The 25,528-nt window shown below is 48.8% G+C and overlaps 1 protein-coding gene across 1 annotated transcript in view; it reads right to left on the bottom strand.

Annotated features, from left to right (window-relative positions):
* Nucleotides 1-25,528, bottom strand: part of HYDIN (HYDIN axonemal central pair apparatus protein) — a 3,273,799-nt gene that overhangs the window by 420,796 nt on the left and 2,827,475 nt on the right. The window contains exon 70 of the mRNA XM_069654775.1: nucleotides 6,244-6,468. Within this exon, the coding sequence (XP_069510876.1) occupies nucleotides 6,244-6,468 (225 nt within the window). The remainder of the gene's footprint in view (nucleotides 1-6,243; nucleotides 6,469-25,528) is intronic.

Raw genomic sequence — 25,528 nt, 5'->3', positions numbered from 1 at the left:
GAAGGTACATTCTAGTTAAAGAGCACTTACACGAGCAAACCCTTACATTTGCATCAATCTACTGCCCGAATAGTGCACAAGACAGTTTTCTAGGCACAATTGCCCCAGACATTATTTCATTTGCAGAGGGCTGGATCATAATGGGGGGAGATTTCAACTTGGTCCCCGACCTGGGGAATGATAAAATCCTACCGCCCACTAAGAACGATTACACAAGAGCCATAGGGTTTGCCAAATTCCTTAGAGAGTGGATGTTTGACGGCTATTCAATGCAGGTTCACACGATTACACATTCTACTTGCATGTCCACAAAGGTCTGTCACGAATAGACCTATTCCTCATGTCCACTGACATTTCTCCTTGTCTGGAGGGGGTTAGCATTGTGTCAAGGGTAATACGGGACCATGCCCCGGTGTTGGCTCGCATTCGGGAAATCGGCTTTCTAAATTGGCTTCAGAGGACTTGGAAGCCGCAGGACTCCCTATTACAAGAGGCAGCAATTTGTGGGGAGATATACAATGCCGTAACCGACTACTTCAGGGACATTTCCTCAGTGGGCTGTTCGCTGTCAACGGATTGGGATGCCATAAAGGCAGTAATAAGAGGGAAACTGATAACATGCGCAGCGGCACTCAGGAGAACTGGGCGATACAGCAAGCTCAGTTAGAAGAGACGGTGGAGGAGCTAGTAAAGATGCATACATTCAATCAGTCCACCAAAGTGTGGAGGGACCTTAAAAAGGCAAAGTCCATGCTGGAAATGCACCTGGCCGACAAATCTGCTTGTGCCCTAGCATACACGAAAAAAGTCTACTGTGTAAACAGCAACAACGCAAATCAGTTGCTGGTATATAAATTGAAGATAAATGTTTGCAATAATATCCGAACATTAAGAGGCCCGGATGGCTCCCTATTGGTCTCGGAGGGGAACAAACGGAATGCGATGATGGACCACATTAGTGGCGTAATGACTGGGGCCCCAATGGAGAGTACACTGCAATCGGGGCATTTAGAAACTATCCCCCCGCAGGGGTCTCACCGCATCGGTCTGACACCCTCAAGTGCCCATCACCCTTGAAGAGGTTGCAGAGGCAATCAAGGCACTAAAAACACAGCTCTGGGCCCAGACAGATTTACGGCTCGATTTTACAAAGTTTATGCACATGCCTTGGCCCCCCGCCTAAGACACACACCTCTTCAACTCCTTTCTAACCACCGGGCGTATCACAGGATCTATGGAGGAATCCGTAACCGCGCTCATACCGAAACCCGAGAAGGACCTGGAGGACTGCAGTTCGTACAGGCGCATAACGCTAATGAACAATGACGCAAAGATTTTCTCCAAGATATTGACATTCAGGCTTGCTGGGGTCCTTCCCCATTTGGTGCACCCTGAAACAGGGTTTATCCCAGGCCATACCACACAAGATAATATAAGACATATCCTCAATTTAGTTGAGTGATATGATATGATATATGATATGATATGATATGATATGGCATTTGTAACACGCCTATACACAAGTGTTTCAAATAGAGCGGGTGGCACGGATGGAGGTCTCGCTGGACGCTCACAAAGTGTTTGACCTACTCGATTGGGGGTATATAAGCAAGATGCTGGCTCATTAGGGGTTCGGGCCAAAGAATACAAAATGTGTCTTGGCCAACTATCAGCAACCCACCACGTCCCTGAGAATTAATGGTGTCTGATCCCCGAATTTGAAAATCTTGCGGGGCACTTGTCAGGGCTGCCCCCTATCACCTCTAATATTTGCATTATCGATGGAGCCATTTGCTACCAGGATACGTGCCAATCCGCAGATACACAGGATGCAGGTGGGAGGGCATAGCTACAAAGTCTCCATATACGCAGATGACGTCCTACTCTCCCTTACACAGCTGGATACATCCCCAGAGGCGTGCGATCACGGAATTCAGCAAGGTGTCAGGCTTCAGGATTAATTACTTGAACTCTAATGCCATGGGAGAAAATATCCCAGAGAGGCAAAGAGAAACCCTCGCAAGCACCGGGCCAATGCCATGATGAAAAGACCACATCACTTATCTAGGACTGAGGATAACAAAGAAGCCTGGGAAAGGCCAATTTCCCACACCTATTCAGTAACCTTTGGGATGATTTAGACCGTTGGCAGAAGTAAGGGGTGTCATGGTTTTGGAAGATTACTGCTCTCAAGATGAATCTGGTCCCATGGTTCCTCTAGCACTGCCTGTCTTTGCCTGTAGCAATTACTGAGAGGGAGCTTGGGAAGTTACAAAGGGTGTTGATGAAATATATATGGGGCAGGAAAAAGCCACAAGTAGCCAAGATGGTTATGCTTTGGGGTGTCTCCAGCAGAGGCTTGGGAGTCCCAGACCTTAGCAGCACAACTATTTCTCTCCTTCCATGGCACAAGACCAATAACCCACCACACTTGAAGCAGATAGGGGAGGCATATAGCATAGTTCCCCTTTCAGCCCTGCCCCACCTGGGGCCAATACGCCATGCTCTGGGGTCAGGCCCCCTGACTTCCACCAAGAACACGGTTCACTGTTGGACAAGAGCGGCTAGCCGGTGGGGCGCCAGCAGTATCTTGGGCCCTCTCACTACCATCTGGGAGAATCCAGAATTCACGCTGGGGAGGGAGGTTTGGTACAGGTGAAGGACTTTAACAATGGGGCTCCCCTATCCTCTGAGGAATGCAAAGCAAGGTTCCAAATTTCAGAAGAAGAAAGGTTCAGGTATGTGCTCAGCTTCGGCACTGGATGTCACAGTACAGCATACAAAAAATACAAAAAATACAAAAAAAATGTGCTGGGCGGAAGGGAGCTCAATGTATTAGAACGCACCTTAACGGCAGAAGCACCCAAGGGAAAGGTCTCAACCTTTTATAAGTTCTTCGATAGATCAGACCAAACTAGGAAAGTGGACTACAGGTTTAGATGGGAGAGGGACCTGGGGGAGAGCGTTTGGGGCAGAGGAATGGAATCGGATCAGGGTCTGCACATTTAGAACTCCAAATTTGTAATGAACAAGGAAGGGCTAGAAAACGTGTGCTATAGATAGTACGCTAGCCCAGAAACATTAAATAAGAGTAAGCCAGTGTTGTCATCACAATGCTGGAGGAGATGCAAAACAACAGGAACGCTTTTCCACCTGCCAAAAATCAGCCCAATTCTGGAAGGAGGTTCTAGCTCAGGTTAAACAAATCACAGGGCTGACGATTCCTTGGGATCCGGGGATAGTGTTATTGGGAGACACAGATGATGGGGCGTTTCCACTAACGGGCCACATGGCCGAGCTAACCACTAACCTTCTCACGGCAGCAAAGAATACCACGGCCCGCCCCTGGAAGTGCCCTGAGGAACCTGTGATCACCGTGTGGTGGTCAAAATGCTGGGACACAGCAGTGGCAGAGAAAACTACAGCAACACGCCTGGGCAACATGGGTACATTCCACAGCACCTGGTCCCCTTTCTTTAAATATGCAGAACAGTTCCCAGTGGTGGCACGTAAACCGCCAACCCTTAGATGGTGCACAAGGTACTAATCCCTAAGCGAAAGGGTAGAACCCTGCCAAGCAAACACCCTGGGTGTATATCTGAACGGACATTGCTCAAGACTCTAAACAAACCACCTCAGTGGCGGCAGAAACAAATGATGCATCCAGCAATGTATAGAAGAAAGGACATTCAACCACCTGTGTTTGGCAATGTGCCTGTTTTACTGCTATGACCAATATTAAACCAATGGGATTGGAGGCTCTGCTATCACATTATGTATTGGATATCTCCTTAGAGGAAATGGAGGAAGCAATTGGCTCAAAGAAGAGTGGGAAAGCGCCCCGACCAGACGTAATCCTGGGGGAACTCTTTAGTATGGGAGTAAGACTATGTGGCCCTGTTTTACAACATTTGTTTTCAAATATCACAAGTCCCCATCTTATACCTGAGTCTTGGCGAGGTGCAACTATAGTGCCTGTTTCTAAAAAAGGGTTAAGGACGACCCTCAAAACTATAGGCCTATATCTTTAATTGATGTAGCTTCTAAGATCTATGAGAAAAGTTTATTAAGAAAACTGGAGGCTTGGATCTACGAAAGTAACGTTCTCTCAGATTTGCAGGCAGGTTTGCATTGGATATATATGTGAGATTTAGGAACCAAAATCTCAATCTCCTATTTATTGATCTGCGTGCAGCCTTTGACTCAATCCCTAGAACTAAATTATGGCGGCACCTGTCTCAAATGGGGGCACCTGTTAATCTGCTGGCAGCCATACGTAGCCTTCATGTAGGAACTTGCGCTTGTGTATGTATCCGGGCGGAGCGAGGCCTATCCAAACCCTTCACGGTCTCTAGGGGCGTTAAGCAGGGGGACGTTATCGCCCCCACGCCCTTCAGTTTATATATAAACCAAATTGCTGAAGAGATGTCCCAATGTGAAATGGATGCCCCTATGTTAGGAGAAAGGAAAACATGCATCCTGTTAAATGCCAATGATACGGTCCTGATTAGTAACAAGAGGAGGTATTCGGAAGGCGTTATACTTGTTTGCCTTAATGTCAGCAAGGTTGGGTTTTGTAATTAATCTGAACAGAATCGAGGCTATGCTTTGGTCAAAAAGATGTAGGAAATTCCTCACCCCAATCCGCATGGGGACGTTTGAGATCAAGAGAGTCGCATTTTATGGATATCTGGGAGTTTGTCTTGATGAAAGAGGATCTTGGGGAAGACAGATAGAACAAATACTTACTCAACTATACACGGCAATGGGCGTCAGTGTGAGGTCTCATTAATTATTAGGGGGTAATGCAGTGCCTCAAGCCTTGGAGGATCTAAGGACTTATGCAAACTCGTCCGCTATGTATGGCGCTGAAATATGGGGCCACTCTGATCTTGATAGGATGGAGCAGAGGGAAAGGGTAAAGTTGAAAGAACTCCTTGCCTTTCTTTAGTCTTATTCTTAGAGACAGGTCACGTTTATTTCAGTTCATAAGGTTAAGCCCCAAATACCCTTCAGTAAGTCATGGCCCTTAGTAAATTCAGGGGAAAAAAAGGTCAAGAATGGAAGAACTGGAGGAATGAAGGAAAAGAAGAAACTGGAAAGAAAGCAGCTTCTGCAACTGGAGGAAGCTAAGTCCTACTTGTTTGACAATCTTATTAGAATTTGAACTTGTAATTCAGCTTTGGTAGTAAATACTTGAATGCTGGCACTGAAAAGCAGAGTTTTCAGAGACTCTTTCATGTTACTTTGATGAGCGTGTTCTAAACGGTGTGTGAGCTACGAACTGCACAACAGACTGTCTGTAGAGGGTGCACTGGTCAGAAGCTACATACCGGCATAATAAGCATCCCCTATCACAAACAGCTAATTTCAGCGTTTCTGTCATCTGAAGGAACTCCCTTCCTCCTCCGTGCCTCCTCCTCGTCTCAGTACGGAGTGAGTTATGATGTTGCAACTCACCAGAGATTTTCCACGTCTCAGAACTCTCTACTTTTGCTATGCTACAAATGTACATGGTATACAGGGGTAAGGGTGGAGAGGGAGGAGGTGAAGGAGAGGTAGGGTAATTGTAGGGAGGGGGTCTAGGGCCAGGTTATTGGCAGGGATACAGCGTTCTCACGATACAGTCGTCACTGGTCCCAAAGAGGGGTTTCCTCCCCATGAGATGCTCCTGCTGAGTACCACCCCGAGGGGGGCCATCGGGTAGCGGCCTCAGCTACCTGGCCTCATGGGAAGGGGCTCCCCTATGGAAGCAGTGTCCAATATCAGGGAGGTGGGGACTACAGCTGTATATAAATGTGGATGTGGCTAGATAGTTGTCAGACAAAGTAAGGCCGAAGAATGTGACTGGTTCCTTAATTGAGACGAGATTTGATTCTGCACAGTTTAAGAAGACACAGTTGGGAATGAAGGATATTGTTTGAAATTATTCCAAAATGTTCTTTGCTAGCCATGTTTCTCTCTTGCAATACAGTATGAATAGATCAAGAAAAGATGGAGTAGCACAGCACCTGCAACAGAGGTCTGATTATAAACAAACATTGCCTCCTCCTTTTCAACAGAGTTAAAGTAGTTTGCTGATTTCACTGAGAATTTAAAACACATTTGGAGCAGGATTAGAAAACGTTTTCTTAGATTAATGAAATACAAGTAATGCTCATCTTTCAAACACATGTCTCTGAAATGTATTACCATTATGATATTAAGTAGTAAGAAAACATCTGGACTTGCTCCAGAGCCCACCTGCTATTCTTGGTGTGCACCCCAACAGTCGAAAATTCAATCACTCTGGTGTTAGAGTCCAGAGCAGCACCTGGCGGTGCTCCACCTGGTCCTCGCTGATTGGGATTGCGTCTGCTTTGACTGATGTAATCAGAGTCTTCAAGCTCAAAGTGGCAATATGGCAAGAGGCTCTTCCCTTTGACTGCCAGAACGGGGCCCTGCTGATTTGCCATCAGATTAGGGATACTGCAAGAAAGATGTCTGGTTAGCAATGACATGATCATATTTACTAGTTGTTGCATCTAAAACATTTGATCTATGCATGAAACATATTGACAATATCTATACAAAATATACATGCTTCTGTAATTTTTGTATCTGATCTGACAGAATATGCCAATTACATTTCATATATGTGTTTGACAAGTACTACATGCCACTGTAGTGACATGGGGAAATCTCTTCAAATACTGTTACATGTCAGAAGGACAGACAGAACTAGCATGGCCTAGGCAAGAGCCATGATTTTAAGAGTCTCCATCCTGATGTGGGTTTTATTGCTGCATGAAATAATGAAAACGGGTATGAGGAATATGTCTGATGAAACAAATGCAGAAAGAAAGGTTGCTAGGGCACATGGTTCTATATAATATTTTAAGCCTTGCATTACAGAAAACCTTAAATCTATTATTTACAAGAAAAATTGAAGGAAACATACATCAAACTTACTTGAGAAGTCGATAGAAAGGAAAAATGCAGGTAACATTTAGCTGCCATTGTGGCAGGATTAAGACCAACCAATGTCAAAAAATGATGATCAGTAGATCTGAAAGTTTTAGTTCTTTTGAAGGATATTCTAAAACCTGTGAAACCATCAAATTATACCATGGTTCCAAAGTCAAGTAAGCATCAGGCCAGAGTCGAAAACTGGAAAAGTAATTTTCTGATTAACACTAATAATGGAAAGAAATACAGTGCGGAACAACTTTATACCTCTATGAATCTTTAAGTAAAGTTGTATGGTGATAAGTGCTTGTAGCTCACTTACCCTTCTGCAAGAAGTTATAAACGAGAAGAAAACCTTTTCAGGTTTGGAATTCCAAAACACATTAGGACATGGGTTCAAAAGGAATGCACATAAAAAAATGAAATGGCAGATTCAAAATCTATTATGAGTGAAGGTTCTCTACCGTGAGGCTAAAGTGGAAGTAGTTCATCCACATGATACTTCACCATACTGACTAACGTACTATTAGTCCATAGTCCCCTTTCCACCATACTGTATGGGCATCTCCCTTCCAAGGGACGGGAGATGGAACCTTTTTCACCAGAAAGAACTCTGCCCTGACTCCGCCCTCCGGCACCACACCTCAGTCCCCATTGACGCGTCGACAATAGATATAACATTGCCTAATGACACCAGTATAATTAGGGGGGAGGCTGGTGGAACGTATGGAGGAAAGGGGACTATGGAATATGAGTATGTTAGTCACAACGGTGTGTAACTTATAATTACTCTTACGTCGCGTCCCCTTTCCTCCATACTGTATGGGCGTTTACAACTGATTGTAGCCCCAGGGTGGAGAGGAGACCCTCCTTAAGCAAATAGGTTCCTGAGAACCGCCTGTCTGAATGCTGCATCAGATCTGGAGCTGGCATCCAAACAGTAATGCTTACAGAAAGCCTAGGGAGAGGCCCAAGTGGCCGCCCTGCTTATGACTTGCCAAGGAACATGGCACTGGAATGCGATAGCCGTTGCCTTGGCCCTGACTGCGTGGGTGTGCATGTTGGCCAGGAGCGGCTTGTGCTGGCCTTCGTATGCTTCCTTGATGGCGGAGACCATCCAGCGGGATATGGAGGCCTTAGAGGCCTGATAGCCTGGCCTCGAGCCACCGAAAGTGACAAACAGAGCGTCTGACTTGCAGAAGCCCTTGGCCTTGTCCAAGTAGAATTTCAGGGCACGCCTTACATCCAGGCAGTGCAGCACTCTCTGTGCTTCATCCTTGGGATCGGGAAAGAACGTAGGAAGGACTATTTATTCGTTCAAGTGAAATGCAGATGGAACCTTGGGCAGAAATGCCGGTGGCATCCGCATGACTACCTTGTCCTTGTGAAAGGTGGTATATGGTTCAGAGGCGACTAGCGCCTGGATCTCGCTGACTCTGCGAGCCAAGGTAAGACCAACTAGTAAGGCCGTCTTGATGGTGACCAGCCTAACATCCATGACACCATTGGCTCAAAAGGTTTGTGCGCCAAGGCGCCCAAGACTATGTTAAGGTCCCAAACAGGGTGCAGTCTCCTGACGGGCGGGTAGAGCCTAGCGAGACCAGTCAGATGTTTCTTGACTATAGGGTTGGAGGAGGAAAAGATGCCTTCCTCTGAGTTCCTGTAAGCCCCAATGGCTGCAAGGTATGTGCAGCAGGTGTCCACCTGTACGCCTGAATGAGCGAGGTGCGCCGAAAAGGAGATCCAAACTGCAGGTCAAGGGGTTGATTCCCTTGGAGTCTGCCTAGTGTCAGAATCTGGTCCATTTGCTTTTGTTCTGGGCCCTGGTGGCCTTGCTCCTGGCGCCCTGTATGATCTCCAGATTGGCCTGTGATAGGTTAAGGTGCTGAAGCGTTACCTGCTCAGGTACCACGCTGTGAGGGCTAGTTTCCCTGGAGCAGGGTGGATGATTCTGCCCCCCTGCTGTGCCAGAAGATGTGCTGGGCCCGTCGCAAGGTGCATGGGGGCACCTCCGAGAGGCTGTGTAGTTCCGAAAACCATGGCCTGGCCGGCCACCATGGAGCTATTAGAATAAGGAGTCGGTGAGACTCCTTGATCTTGCAAATTACCCTGTGGATCAGGGGATGTAGGCGGAAAGGCGTAGGCTTTCATGCCGGTCCACTGGAGGTGAAATGCGTCGCCCAGAGAGCCGGGCCTTGACCCTGCTAGGATGCAAACTGGGAACACTTGTTGTGCCAGGTGGCAAAGAGATCCACTTGGGGGTGACCCCACTTGTTGAAGATCTCCTGAATAATGAGGTCGTTTAGCTTCCACTCGTAATTGTCCGCTCCTATCCTGCTGAGCCTGTCTGCCTCCAGGTTGGATTCCCCCGGGAGGTGGACTGCCGAGAGGTCAATTTCGTTTTCCAAGGCCCATTCCACATGTTGATCGCCAGTCTGCACAAAGGAGGGGATCTGGTGCCTCCCTGCTTGTTGACATAGTACATGCTGGTCGCGTTGTCTGTCTGGATGAGGACAACCTTGCCCTTGAGAAGTGGTAGGAATGCTCTGAGCGCTAGCCATATGGCGTTCAGCTCCAACCAATTGATGTGATATTCTTGCTCCTGTCGAGTCCAGGTGCCATGGACCGAGAGATTGTCCACGGTGGCTCCCCAGGACTCGAGCAAGGAGTCTGTGGTGATGGTGGCCTGCGGAGAGGGCGGCCGAAAGGGCTTGCCGAAAAGGGGACTGAGGTGTGGCGCCAGAGGGCGGAGTCAGGGCAGCGCATGCTCCCTAAGCCACGCCCCTGTGCGCCTCAAAATTTAAAGGGGAAGAGGGTTTTTTCTGGTGAAAAAGCTTTCATCTCCCGTCCCTTGGAAGGGACGCCCATACAGTATGGAGGAAAGGGGACGGGACGTCAGAGTTTTTTTAGAGAAAATATTCTGATGGATTATTGCTGTAAGCAGCAAAAGCCACTTACAAGAAAAATTACAAACTCCTGTGCTACCCAACTGTGGCTGGTCACAAGACTTGGTGTTTATATTTCCACTGCTTATTTATTTAATTATAAGAATAATGGCCATCTTTCTCTATTACTATGAGGGTATTTGCTACCAATAAAGAACTAAGGTGCTTGTCAGTCGTCAGTACTTTTCAATTATGTATATAGTCTGCTTTCCAAAAAACGAGTTCTACCTGACCCTACCACTATTCTAACCAACTAAATGAAACCAGGAGAAGGAAAACCCTTCTTAAACAGTTTCTTTTAGTACTCCAAAGTTGTTTTTTCTTCTGTACCAGATCTTGTAACTTCTCCAGTAGGTTTTTGTGCTCACTCTCTTCTCTCTGGACAATGTTGAATTGATCCACTTTTGCCCTCTGTCTCATCCTTTGATACTGGCTGCTCTGCCTTTTGGATCCCTCTGATATATATTTTCTTAGCTGGGATAGGTTTCTTGGCGATTAGTGTTCTCCCTCTCCTGAGGTAGCTTACTTAGCGTTTCTCCATTATGTGCTCTACTGGCCTTCACTTCACACTCATAGGATTCTCTTTCTGATATTACCTACTCTGCACTTCAGGCTTTAAGAGAAATGTTCCCCTCTTCCAATGGCATTTGCACTTCATGCTTATTGATTTCGTTTATAGGTTTGTGATTCTCTTTCTCACATTGTTACAATTCCAGGTTATCACGTTTCTATTCCAATTTCACGGGGACGGGTTTTTCCAGATGTACAAGGATTTCCCAGCATCTTCCCCATTTTCCCGTTCTCCCAGTTACCTCTAGGTCGGCAGGGAAATGTCCTCGGGTCTGGCACTCGCTTGTGTTCTCCTCTTTAGCTTCGGTTTGCTCTCCATTGAACTCCGCCGGCATGCCGCTCTTGGTCTTTTCCTCTGCGACCCGGTATGGCTGTGGGTAACCAGCCACCTTGCTGTTCGCTCAGCGTGGTGTTTTGGCATTGTTGGACAGGTGCACAACACACCACGAAGTGGTCATGGTCACACCACCACCAGGACTTGGCTTCCCGTCTTCTCAGCTCTCCAGTGCGTGTGAACGTTGGGCCTCCAGCCTTTCACTCCCGATTTCAGACCACTTCTGTAAGTCGCGGACTACGCGACTCTCCTTGGCTGCACCTCTCTCAGCTGTCATGTTATCAGGGGGCTTTCCCTGCCTATGCTCTCTCTTTCTCTCTGTTTTGCCTCTCCTCACTATGTCCTCCCTTTCCAGTCTACTCGTCTCAATTAAATGGAGGTTTCTCATTAAAGAGAAAGAGTCTCTTTCTTGCTCTTGAGGACATATTGTGGCTTGGTCTTCAGGCACATTTCTAGGTTTAATGCTGTTCTTTATTTCTGATAGTCCCACATATCCCATTAAGGTGAATGGCTAAGGGAGTTCCTCGGAGGAACGCAAGTCCTTGTCCCCAAAGGGGCAGTTCCTCCCAGTGAGGTCCCACTTGACTCGACCCTGAGGGAGGGTGTTGCAGAGTGGGCTTACTAGCTCCATGGGGGGGCTCCTTCTTGGGGAGAGCCGGTGAATTCCCTGCATTCTTCACATACCCCTCCTCTTACGTTCGTGGCTTCCTCATGTTGATGGATAGGGAATTGGCTTAGAACGTCAAAATGTCCTTGTTCTTTTTGCTTTCTATGTTCTACGGTAAAACAGAAAGGTTGCATGTCCAAAAACCACCTCATTACTCTTGCATTAGTGTCCTTCCATAAGCTCGTCCAGGTCATCAGGGAGTGGTCCATAATCAGTATAAACTTTCTTCCAGCCAAGTAATATTACAAATGCCTGATAGCCCATTTTATGGTCAAGGCCTCAAGCTCCACCGTAGCATAGGATGTTCACATGGAAAAAGGGCTTTCTGCTGGTATATAAGACTGGCTGATCGACTCCATCATACTCTTGAGAAAGCATTGCCCCCAAACCCACCTTTGATGCACCTATTGCCAAGTAATCGAATTTTGACACGTTTCCGTGGCCAGGGCTATTATTATGTACAGCGCTCCCTACATATGCTATAATCTGTAGGAGATTAAGCAATATGTGTTAATTTACATTCTCACTGCTGCGGTGCCGGCCGACCCCTGCTGCTAAATTTCATTAGCAGGCAGCACGTGTCACTGTCGGGACGGTGCTGCTGAATGAAGTAAACATACCGGCCCGTGGCGTCAGGCTTCTTCATTTGAATTACTGATTCAGTGCCGGCCCAGCACTGACATCCAGTAAAGAGGCATTAAGAGCTGCTTGCCCTCTTTCTCCTCCCCAATGGGATGCGCAGCCTCCACACCCAACGGAAAAACTCACATAGCCTACTTTCTTTATGGGCTCTGTTTGCATGGGGAGTTTCTGCTCACAAGCAGCATTTCTGTTGATCCAGACTGGGCCGAGCAAGCACAACAGGTGACATCTTTTGTAGAAGACCACATTTTTTAATCTTTATCCCTGAAGAATTTCCCAAGAATTAATCAAATATGTTGGGGGAATGAAACATGTTGGGTTTTGTATGATTGTCTGTGTAGTGTGTCAAACTGTGGTATTGAGAGTCCTGTATTTGTGTGGGTTGCATTACTAGTTCTTGAGTTAAGAAGCCAACAGAGTTTAGTGACTTACATTGTTCTATTTTGTGTACGTGTCTAAATGTGGTGGCGCTGATGTGTTTTTTTACATGTCATTTATTGTATTAAGTTACAGTATATGTACATAATCATTTTTGTTGGATTTTAAAGTTGCACGAGTCACTTTATATATAGAGTTGAATGTATTATAATAATTGCTGACTTTTGGTTTATAGTGAGGTGTTTTAAGGCGATATCTTATACTTTAATACACACATATATAACTAATAGGGCGATTGTATTCTTTACCATAGTCATTTGGGTGTGGCTTTCTACATCACAAAGGATTTACGTAGCACATACATGCCCAAGGTTTGTTGTTGTTTGATGCAGTGTATACCGTACCAGGAATGACCTTGTGGCTTTGTTTCCTGGCGTGCCCCATTTTTTGTTTGAAGTTTATAGCACAGCTATTGGTCGTGGGACTATTTTGATAAAATATATATATATGTATTTTTCAGTTTATGCGACGAACACTGGCCATAATTCAGTGATATTATATCCATCTGCGATTGACACGTTTGAGGTGCCATCTGAGATTGACGCGGTTGAGGTGCCGGAGTCAATATGGCAGTAGATAAAACCAAAAGTTACAATGACCAATACATGACCGAATTACTAGCAAGGACATTCTAGTTTTTAGTAGCTGGCGATAACTCTTCGTTATCGAACATTACCCATTGGGACGAACTGTTACAACAACAAAAAATTCATAATTAGAACAGAGTTACACGGTACCATTATGATGGAGTATTTACGTAATGGAATCTTGCCACAGGTATTGGTGGTTAGGAATAAACTCTGCCTGTTTTTAAATAATAAGGAGTTTATTTTCCAGTGGAGTTAGATCGCCAACAAATGTGGGAGGGACTGGATAATCCTAATAATAGATACAGCTAAAGAAATGGCAGACAAATTTATCTTACTGCTATAGAAGAGGAGATATAAAAAAATTGGTACCTTTGGAAATATATAATAAAAGATTAGATGAGAAAATTCTAGAGATGAATGAATTCAAGGTGACTATAACTAGGGACAGAATAAGGCATCTTAAAAATAATTTAACCAATTTCTCGCACGAAAACGCGTTTGGCTATACCCAAAGAAGCTGTGGAAGGGCTAACAATAGGAGACCTTATTAACAACATGGACAGAGGAGTAGGTGGCCAAATCAACAACATTATTTAGACGGGGACAAAACAATGTGGATCTACGAAGCATGCCAGACCAGGAGTCGGACACTTTTTTGATACATTTGTGTATAGTCCTACTGCTTAGGAAACAGCTGTATTGGAGAAGGGATTTGCTTTTGTCCCAACAGCAAAATATGATAGTTTTCAGACCAGGACTGAGTTATAGCAACTATTTAGAAAGATCCAATTGAAACAGTATTTTGCACAGAACATATATGAACAAGACGAAACAAAAGTAGTCTCGGAAAACCCTCGGAACCTGATATTGTCAGATAAAAACCCATTTAAACTTCAGATTAGACTGTGGAAAGGGTATACTGATGGTGTCCTAGCGATTGGGCAAGGTGATACCGCGGAGCTTGAAACCTTTTTCATATGGTTAAACCAACAAAATCCATATTTAAAATGCACTAAATAACATAGTAATATTAATACTAACTTTTTGGACTTGACTATTTTTGTGGATCATTTGAGTAGTATGTTAAAAGACAAGCCATTCCACAATACCACTGATAAAAACGTTCTTCTCTCTTTTGACAGTTTCCACCCTAAATAAATTAGAGAGAACTTACTGGTTGGACAATGTGTTCATCTAAAACGGAACAGTAGCAATAAGGAGCGTTTTAAAAAAGAGGCAATGCAGTTGAATAACAACCTAATAAGAAGAGGGTACCCGAAGAAAAGTGTGAGAAGGAATTCGAAACAAGCAGCTAAAAATAATAGTGAAGCAATGTTATAATACAATAAAGAAGTACAAAATACAAACCATAACATCACGTTTGGGAGCACTTATAATGTCTTGTCTAACCAGATTCAAAGGATTAGTCGTATAAATAGACATATTTTGACAAAGGAAGACAAAACCATAACACAACCAATATGTGCTTTTATAAGATGCAATAACCTAAAAGAAATGCTAACTCGTAATGGGGTTTACCATAAACCAATAACTGAAATGACATTAACAAAAACTTGGGGAATGCCCAGACCTACAGGACACATGTAGGTTTTAAGAACCCATGGAAACAACTACAGTTCACAAATTGTAACACCAGCTGGGTGGTATATGTGATCTGGTGCCTGTGTAATAAGATTTACATAGGTAAAACAGAATGAAAAGTGAAATTTAGAATTACAGAACATAAGAGTTGTATCGGGAATGGTATATTAACAGCCTCTTTGGTAGGTCATTTTAAATCAGCTGGACATAATTGTGACAAACTGAAATGGTCCATTCTACTGAAAGTGAATCCAGATCTGAGTAAGAAGACACTCTCAAAGATGGAGACCCGCTTACATTTTCTAACCAAGAGTCATGAGATCAGGATGAACGAAATTATTGATTGGCACTTAATATATTAATTGTAGTAGATAGATAATTACCACTACGAATTTGTTAATGTTAAAGTAGTTGATTGAGTGATATCAACAGGTTGATGTTTAGTAAACAGATGTTGATATTGCAATTAAAATATTAACTTCGATTGATATATAGCAATTGATAAAATTACTGGATTAGTAACAACCCCTCTCCCTTAGTTTGGATGGAATATGGTTATTGTGCTCTATCTTCATTTTATATTTTGGATGAACTGGCCTCAATGGAGTGTTGACTTGGCTAAAATGGCAGACATCGTGAATAGGGTTAACCACAGAGTGTTGACCTGGGAGTATAACTAAAGAACATCGAGTTCTTTAAACTACATGTGATGCACAATCTTACTGCCTATGCAATCCTGAGCCAAATGCAGATAAATACATTGAAGGTATCATTGAGAGGTAAGCCAAGGAGGCTTCTTTAGGCTAGTATATTTACTATATGAGCAGTTTTATGGTAATTGACTACATATGCATAAACTATTAGGAACCAAAGTAATAAATGCGGCGAGGTGCCATGTGTCCTGGGTACTTTGAAGTCAGTGTGAGTGATCATGTTGACTTAGTGATTCATTAATGTAAGGAAGTGACTCCGGTATGATGGAGTTTTGAATTTTTACAGTATAGCCTGCTTTGGAGTCTGAACCACAAAGTCTTTACGAATGCACCGCTGGAATTTGCAATATTAATAAGTAATTCATACTAAGTGAAATCTATATATCTTTATATGACACTCATATTGTGACACCAAATAGTTACCAACTGGTATCATGTTATTATTACAGCTTATATACTGTGACCTTACAACCATGTACCAGAGACATCCTACTTACTAATCAATTAGAGAGATGCAGGTCGCCAGAATCTATGTGTGAGTAAATTCTGGAGAATACTATACTGTTTCTGAATTATACCTCATGTTATTGAAAATTAATTCACGTTTAGATTGATAACTGGATTATTTATGGCAATGTGTTTTTTCGCAGGACGTTTTTGTGAAGGATTTTCCCTTTGTCGGCTTACCAGACTGATATTTACCATAGTCTGAGGTAAGCGTATATATTAACTTGGCCATTACCAATATGTACTCTCTCTATTGTTTAAGAGGGATACATCAACAGCATTATTAATAGCTGTTTATGTGTTTTTTGGGATGCAGGGAATGACACTGGACAATACTGTTGCAGTCTATTTGACATCAGCTGATTCTAATGAGAAGTCTCTAGCTGAGATTGATCTTGATATTATATTGACTGTTATTCAGTCGGTGCGAACAGTCAGTCATCAGCTTAGAAGACCAACAGGCCGATTCATGGAATAATTAGCGCGGCGCAAGTGGGCAAAAACGTGCGAATCGCAGTGGAATAGCGAAAATCGCAGTGCAAGTGCGAAAATCGCACGAAAAGCAGCGCACGTCGATTCATGGAAGGCCGTGCGCGAGAAAACCAGCGGATGTGCGATAAAAAAGTGCGCGGCGCACGTTGGCGCACAGGCCATCTAACAGCGTGCGCCAGGTCACAGCGAAAATCGCACAGGCCACAGCGAAATTCGCACATAGCGCGGCGCACGCAACAAAAGTAGGCAGAACACGGGCGTAACACTCGGAATGGGGAACAACTTGCCAAAAGGTGGGCGTCACGGGGGAAGTACAGGGCACAAGTGCGCGGAACGCCCACACGCTCGTCTACAACACGTATTCATGGAATAGAATAGGGGAAAAAAGCGCACGCTCAAACCAGCGCACAGGCACAAACACGACCGCCACAAGAAAGCAGGCGGTAGCGTCTCTGCGGCTGTAAGAAATGTGCGCCAAAAGGTGCGCCAACAAATAGCACCTATATATTGCCATGATGAATGTCCCAGACTGTGGCCCTCCAGGAAAAATGACGTGCAAAGGGGTACCCACAAACACGGACACCCGCTGACAAATAATACGTGTGCGTGTATACCGGGGTGCGCGGGAAGTCTCACACGCGATTTCAGCAGGGTACGTGCATCACATGGGTTCGCGTGAAGTTATTCACGCGATCGGGCCTGGGGGAGCGGGCTACGTGTATTTCAGGGGTTCGCGTGAAGTTTCTCACGCGATCGGGCCTGGGGGAGCGTGCTACGTGTATTACAGGGGTTTGCGTGAAGTTCCTCACGCGATCGGGCCTGGGGTAGCGGGCTACGTGTATTACAGGGGTTCGCGTGAAGTTCCTCACGCGATCGGGCCTGGGGGAGCGGGCTACGTGTATTCCAGGGGTGCGCGGGAAGTTCCACACGCGAATAGCCTGGGCGCGTGTATTTGAGGGGTGCGCGGGAAGTTCCACACGCGAATAGCCTGGGCGCGTGTATTTCAGGGGTGCGCGGGAAGTTCCACACGCGAATAGCCTGGGGGCGCGTGTATTTCAGGGGTGCGCGGGGAGTTCTACACGCGAATAGCCTGGGTGCGTGTATTTCAGGGGTGCGCGGGAAGTTCCACACGCGAATAGCCTGGGCGCGTGTGTTTCAGGGGTGCGCGGGAAGTTCCACACGCGAATAGCCTGGACGCGTGTATTTCAGGGGTGCGCGGGGAGTTCCACACGCGAATAGCCTGGGCGCGTGTATATCAGGGGTGCGCGGGAAGTTCCACACGCGAATAGCCTGGGCGCGTGTATTTCAGGGGTGCGCGGGAAGTTCCACACGCGAATAGCCTGGGCGCGTGTATTTCAGGGGTGTGCGGGAAGTTTCACACGCGAATAGCCTGGGCGCGTGTATTTCAGGGGTGCGCGGGAAGTTCCACACGCGAATAGCCTGGGCGCGTGTATTTCAGGGGTGCGCGGGAAGTTTTACACGCGATTTCTGCACGGTACGTGTATTTCAGGGGTGCCGGGGAGTCCCACATGTGATTTGACAGTGTGGGTCCTCCCAGGTGTACCCTGTACACCCTCCACGGCCCCTGCAGGCAGCCCACACCACAGGGGACTACCCTGCATCCCTGGTCATGTCCCGCAGGCAGCCCACCCAACATGGGCATGCCCCCCAGCAAAGGCACATGTCTCCTTGAACTAATGAACACCAACTCATGTCCCCTTGCACCCCCACCCCCCAGCACTGTGGGGCACCTGCCAGCAGGCCCCCACCCATGTCCAACTCATGTCCCCCACCACCCCCAAACCCCAGCAGTGCAGGGTCACCCTCCACCAGGCCCCCACTCATGTCTCCCACCACCCCCACACCCCAGCAGTGCAGGGGCAGCCTCCACCAGGCCCCCACTCATGTCACCCACCACCCCCACCCCCCAGCCACCAGGGGCACCCTCCACCAGGCCCCCACTCATGTCTCCCACCACCCCCACACCCCAGCCACCAGGGGCACCCTCCACCAGGCCCCCACTCATGTCTCCCACCACCCCCACACCCCAGCAGTTCAGGGGCACCCTCCACCAGGCCCCCACTCATGTCTCCCACCACCCCCACACCCCAGCAGTGCAGGGGCACCCTCCACCAGGCCCCCAATCATGTCTACCACCACCCCCACACCCCAGCAGTGCAGGGTCACCCTCCACCAGGCCCCCACTCATGTCTCCCACCACCCCCACACCCCAGCAGTGCAGGGGCAGCCTCCACCAGGCCCCCACTCATGTCTCCCACAACCCCCACCCCCCAGCCACCAGGGGAACCCTCCACCAGGCCCCCACTCATGTCTCCCACCACCCCCACCCCCCAGCAGTGCAGGGGCACCCTCCACCAGGCCCCCACTCATGTCTCCCACCACCCCCACCCCCCAGCCACCAGGGGCACCCTCCACCAGGCCCCCACTCATGTCTCCCACCACCCCCACACCCCAGCAGTGCAGGGGCACCCTCCACCAGGCCCCCACCCATGTCTCCCACCACCCACACACCCCAGCCACCAGGGGCACCCTCCACCAGGCCCCCACTCATGTCTCCCACCACCCCCACCCCCCAGCAGTGCAGGGGCACCCTCCACCAGGCCCCCACTCATGTCTCCCACCACCCCCACACCCCAGCAGTGCAGGGGCACCCTCCACCAGGCCCCCACTCATGTCTCCCACCACCCCCACACCCCAGCAGTGCAGGGGCACCCTCCACCAGGCCCCCACTCATGTCTCCCACCACCCCCACCCCCCAGCAGTGCAGGGGCAGCCTCCACCAGGCACCCACACATGTCCCCCGCCCCCAGGTCCTGACGATACTCAATCATGGCAGTAATGGGCAGCATACCCAGCACAAACACCCAGGCAAGGATTGCATCCACCCACATAGTGAATGCAATTACATGATACAACCCCAATGGCAAGTCTGTAAATGAACACATGTCCGTCACACACACATACACAATGGGTGCAAGTCAATGTCAAAACCCATATCATGACATGTATGAAACCAATGAGAAAATACCACAAGTGAAAGTTAAAAAGAACATGTATTAAAGATGAAAAATAAGTAAAAAAATCAAACATACAACAATGGGGATAACAAAATAAATGGTCCATGTCCGAGAACAAATGTAAAAATAAAAAAAACAAAGTAATCCAAAAACAAATGTTGTCCAAAGCAAAATCATGTGGAAGTAAAATAATGAAAAACCATTTCCTCATGGTGAACACAATAATTAATAAAAAAAAAGTTTATTTAAAAAGCAAACTATATACACGAAAATTCCAGGGTCCATGAGCCCAACACCATAAATGAAACCTACTACTACCTAATGAAAATAATATATACAAAAAAGTGGCCATTGTCCGAGCGGTCCAAAAAAACAAAAATTAATAAAGGAAACCTAACACTAACTAACTAAATAACTATATACAAAGGCAGCGGGCAAGTCCTGCGGCTCACTCGGTGATGTTGCTGGGCAGGGCATCATCGAACTCCATGTCGATGTCCTGGAGGCGGGACTCTGTCCTGGCCCCGAGGTCTCGCAGGGATAACCCCATGTCCAGCTCAAACTCCCTGTGAGCTTCCTCGAGGCACTCAGCCCGCCTCAACGCCCGACGCATGGAGAACTCTGCCCTGACCATGGTGAGCCGCTCCTCTTCCGCCCGCTGCCGCTCCGCACCTATCCGCTGGACCAACTGCTCCCACACGGAAGACACCACCATCCCAGGGTTGCCCTGCCCTCCGGCCGATGCCTGCCCCTCTGATCTTGATGGCCCCGAGCCATGATGCCTCCCACGTCGAGCCCGCTGCTGCCTCAGACGCCACTGCCTCTGCCAGCACGACGGCATCCAGGCTGATGGAAACCACCGACGCCGTCGTGCACGTGCCCTGCCTGATGATGCTGTCACATCTTCCATCTGCTGGGGTCCAGTTGCTGTGTTGTCCACCCCTGCTGGACCTCCGACTCCCAACTGTGGCAGGGATGGGATCCCCACCGAGCTGGCTGCATTGGTCGGGGCAGGTCCACAGGGGGCCCTGGTGGCATCTGGGCTGGAAGACGGCAAGGAGAACGACTGGTGGATAGCCTGCACAGAGGAGGAGAGGGCCGCCACATTGGCCAACACATGCAGGAAACCCCCGAACATGGCCGATCCCAATTGGGCCACGTCGGCACGGTGCACTTCGTGATGACGTGCGTGCTCCTCCCGGGAAGCACGCACGGCATCACGAATCACAGCCGTGCGCATCGCGACCCCAATCAGGACCTTCTCCGCACGGCCAGGGGTTCCCACGTCCGCAGGTGGAGGGGAGTCAGGTGACATGGACATCCCCTCTACCTGCGGACGGGCCTGGGACGGGGCATCCCTGCTGGTGCATGGTGGTGCACTCACAGGGTCAGGGACAGCGAAATGCACAGGCCCCTCCACGGTGACCTGTGCTGCCTCCTGCCCCTGGCCCTGGACTGCACCACTTGCACCAGCAGGGATGCCCCCACCAGGCCCCATGTGTGCCCCAGTGGCGGCCTCTTCCTCCTCTGTGCAAACCACCAACCTGGATGGCTCCTCACCGTCTCCCACCGTAGCAGGCCCCTGTGGGGGCTCACCCACCCCTTCCGCTGCAGCCGTGGGGGCATCCCCGCCGCCTTGCTCCACAGCGCCGTCTCCGCCCTCTTCTTCACTAGCCGCTGCGTAGAGGGAGACAAAGAACACAAGCATCAGGGCACTGTACAATGGTCCCCTAGACAGGAAGCAATAGCAGATGAGCACCACTGTCAAAGTACACTTCCATCATGTCCCTCCACAACACATGGGTCAGTCCAGGCAAAACACACACAGTAACAGGCATGATGCATGCCATGGACATTTCCATGCATGTCCAATGGACTCTTGAAACATTCAATGATATGTAACTCACATGCATCATGGCTCATGCCTATCACATGCACACACTTCACCTCAGTCACATCCATCTGGCCCCAAACACACCAAACACAGCGGATACAAGGGTAATTTGGCTGCTTCACTGAATCTGTGCATTGTCACACATGTGTCATGCATCCATGGCATGCACAAGTCACAGACACGCAGGTCAGGCACACAGACATGGCTACCATATATGTACCTGGCATCAGCACCCATCCCTCACCCCCACCCATGTCCAGGTACAGAGACTGGCATGCTCTCATGTTCAAAATCTGCATAGGGCTCCCCATGCGGCATTTCAACACATGCAACAACCATGTGGATCACACATCACTGGTCGCACATGCATTACCATGATGTCCCTGCACACATACATGGCCTATGGCACACATACAGGCAAGTATCATAGAACCAGCACACCGCAACATGCCCTGTCTCACACAGTAATGCTTGGACACTTACCGCTCAACTCCAGACGGGCCTCCCTCTCAAGGATCTGGGCGTGGAGCGCTGGGCGTACGCGTTCCAGGACCCTCATCTGGATGGAACTCATGCGGCCCCGGCCCCCCTCCACGAGGCGCCGGGCCTTCACAAGGGTCCTGGACCTCAAGTCCTCCCAGCGCTTCTTGATCTTCAGGACGTCGCGGGTTGCCACCCCCTCCGCGTTGATGGCAACCACACAGTCGGCCCAGATCCTCTGCCGTCCTTCCTTGCTGGCGCGGGACGATCCAAAGAGGGCATCATACTGCCCCAGGACATGCTCCACCAGGACACCAACTTCGGTGACAGTGAAGCTGGTGCCCCTCTGCCCCTCTGGCCTGGGTTTGCCACTGGTGCCAGATGTGGAAGTGCCCGACATGGCAACCCCAGAGGCAGGTGTGGGTGGGCAACTGGGTCCTGGGGCTGGGCTGTCGAGCGATGTAATCCCAGTCGGGAGTCTTCAGTTCCAGCAGGGGTGGACACAGCAACTGGACCCCTGAAGATGGCTGATGTGCAGGCACCAAATGGCAGGGCACGGTGGCAGCAGGCAGGCAGGCAGGCAGCAGCAGCAGCTGGCACGTGGGAGGCTGCTCGGGGCACTGGGGGGGCAGTAACTCGGCCTTCTGGGCAGGAGCGTGGTCTTCCGTGTGTTTTCGCGTGGCCAGCTTGATACGGAGTGATTTGGCACGTGAAAATCCTGCACGTCAGCGTGAAATCCGAGGAAAGGCCCTTAGCGCGTAAGCGCGTCAGCACGCATACGCGATTCTATTGGACCAGAGTCCCTCAGCGCGTAAGCGCGTCTGTGACGTGACCCGCACGGGTGTTCCCCACTCAGCACGTGATGACGGGGCACACGTGGAAATACTGCACGTCAGAGTGTCATCGCGTGTAATTGGACAAAAGTGCGCGTACACGCGATTGGCCTATGTACGTGTATTTAATGGGTGCGCGGGCACTTACACACGCAAGTACGTCAGCGAACCTGTATCCCGTGGTGCGTGTGAATTTCCACACGCTATTGGACTGGGAACTGGATTCCAGGGGTGCGCGGGTCACACGCTCGCCTAGAACACGCGCAAAGCATAAATTTGCGCACTTTAACAATAACAAGCTCAGACGCCAGGATGAACATACCGTTCCTAGCAGCAGTGGCAGTGGGCTACCAAAGGAGGAGGAGGAGGATAGTCAGGGCCAGAATATTCACACCCAGAACCAGCCTTTTCGGGATGCCTGATGACCAGGTGTATGGGAGGTACAGGTTTCCACCACACATTATACTGGACCTGGTGAGTGAGTGGGAGGATGACCTCACATCACCCACCCTGTGCTCCCAAGCACTCAGCCCCCTGGAGAAGGTCCTCAATGTACTGCACTTCTTAGCCACTGGATCATTTCAGCGGACAAGTGCCATAGTGGGTGGGGTGTCACAGGCCACCCAGTCACGCTGCCTACACCAGGTCTTGAACATCATGACTGCACGCCCATCAGTCCGCAGGCACATATACCTGCCCAGAACACCTGCAGAAAGGCATGCTGCCGCCCTGGATTTTTACGGTGTGGCACGATTCCCCAAAGTGCTAGGTGCCATCGACTGCACCCATGTGGCTCTACGTCCCCCCAGGGCATCTGAGCACATCTATAGGAACCGCAAGCACTGGCATTCCATCAACGTGCAGGTAGCATGTAATGCCAAGGGAATCATCACCTCAGTATATGCCAACTATCCCGGCTCCATCCACGACAGCTTCATTTACCGAATGTCCACCCTAAGCCGGGACCTAGAAGCTGGGCGGCATGGCGATACATGGCTGCTTGGTGAGTATGTATGCCACTGCACATGCATGCATGTTGGATACTGAGCAAGGTCACAACCCCACCAATGATACCAATCACCACCTCCACAGGGGACAGTGCCTACCCTCTCAGCCCCCACATGATGACGCCAATTCGGAACCCCACCACGCCACCCGAGGTAAGATATAACACAGCCCACATTACGACCCGGGGCATAGTGGAGCGCACATTCGGAGTGCTAAAGTCACGCTTTCGCTCCCTTGACCGTTCTGGCGGGCAGCTGTTATACGCTCCCCCAGTAGTGTGCAGGATCATAGTGGCAGCATGTGTCCTGCACAACGTTGCAACACGCCGGGGCCTGGCCGTGGACATGGTGGTGGCCCCACATCCCCAACCACATGCACAGCCGCTGCGCATGGGAGGGGAAAGGGCACGGGGGGAGGCAGCCCGTACACAGCTAGTGGCTAATTACTTCACATAGAAATCACACCCCTGTGGAGTGCACACTGCCCTGGCACATTCCATCTGACAATCAATGATGACTCAACCTGACACTGATCCTGAATGTCTGGAGAATGAACCGTGAATACCATATCAGCCTAAGATTGTTCACCTGGAAGTGTCACAATGTGTGCATCCCTACCCACACAGACACCACCAATGCAGTTTTGTGAAGTTACACATTCAAGCAGCTAAAATGATTACCCACTTGCAAAATGCAACAAGAGGACAGTGCCATGTCAGCCAACCCAACCCCAGCACCGCCACACGACACACCGTGCCATGTCATGCTAATTGCAGGTAAACAAAGTAATCCCCACAACATGACACTAGTCTCACTATGTACAGTGTCCCTATTAGAAACCTGCAACACCTGAAATGCTCACAGCAATGCCGGACCAACAACATACTTGAAGACGTAGTACCATTAACATGACATCACAAATGTTACATATTAGTAGTCTCACCACCTGGAAATACCTGCACTCCCACCACTACCAACTGTGCAGTGTTGGCGCCATGTAGAGTTGTAGGTGCACTGCTGCCAACATGGACCCCATCTCCAGACTAGAGGTCCTTGTGTAGACATGAGGAAGGGACCTGCAAATTGGGAGGTAGACACAGAAGATTAGTTACACATCAATGCAACATGCAGTGTACAACACAACAGCAATATGCACTAGGAATGTATACACAGTATTGACTACAGACTGCCCACACAGCTCATGGGAGTCCAACGTCACTGTGTAATTCACTGTCACTTGGGCACACCCTTTGCAAGCCCATGGAAACGGGAAGCAGGAGGGGTGTGTGTGACTCAAACCCAAGCATCTGAACCAAATACATTACAAGCCTGCATGTGCCCAGCCACAATGCAGCGTATGCCCACAGGAACCACGGAAGCCAACAAATCGTCCCAAAAAAATAGGGAATAAAAGAAATAACAATAAAAATAAAAATAAGAAACAATCAAAAATGGCCATTGATGGGCCCGGGGGGGGGTTGGGGAGGCCACCCAGGAGGTCCGAGGACAGGATGCACACCAGAACCCACCTGCGTGGATCCTGGGAAAATAAAACACCTCCATGGGCTCATGGCCCACACGGCTACCCTGTTGTGGGAGTATCACTGCTGTCGCTATTATCACCCTGTGCAGCTGCATCCAGAGGTGGTTGCACTATGGGAGGCAGCCCACGCAAGGCCCTAGTCTGCTCCTCCATGGCTGCAAGCATGCGGGTGTGGTAGGTCTGGTTCTGGAGGATGAGTGTGCAGAGGTCCCCATGCAACAACTCACGGGATGCCCGGACCTCCGCCCTCGTTGCCTGCATCTCAGCTGAGAGCGTACGGGTGAG

The sequence above is a fragment of the Ambystoma mexicanum genome, chromosome 1p (assembly GCF_040938575.1).
Source record: "Ambystoma mexicanum isolate Mex_15411 chromosome 1p, UKY_AmexF1_1, whole genome shotgun sequence".
Taxonomy (NCBI): domain Eukaryota; kingdom Metazoa; phylum Chordata; class Amphibia; order Caudata; family Ambystomatidae; genus Ambystoma; species Ambystoma mexicanum.
This window is presented reverse-complemented; position numbering and strand designations above follow the sequence as displayed.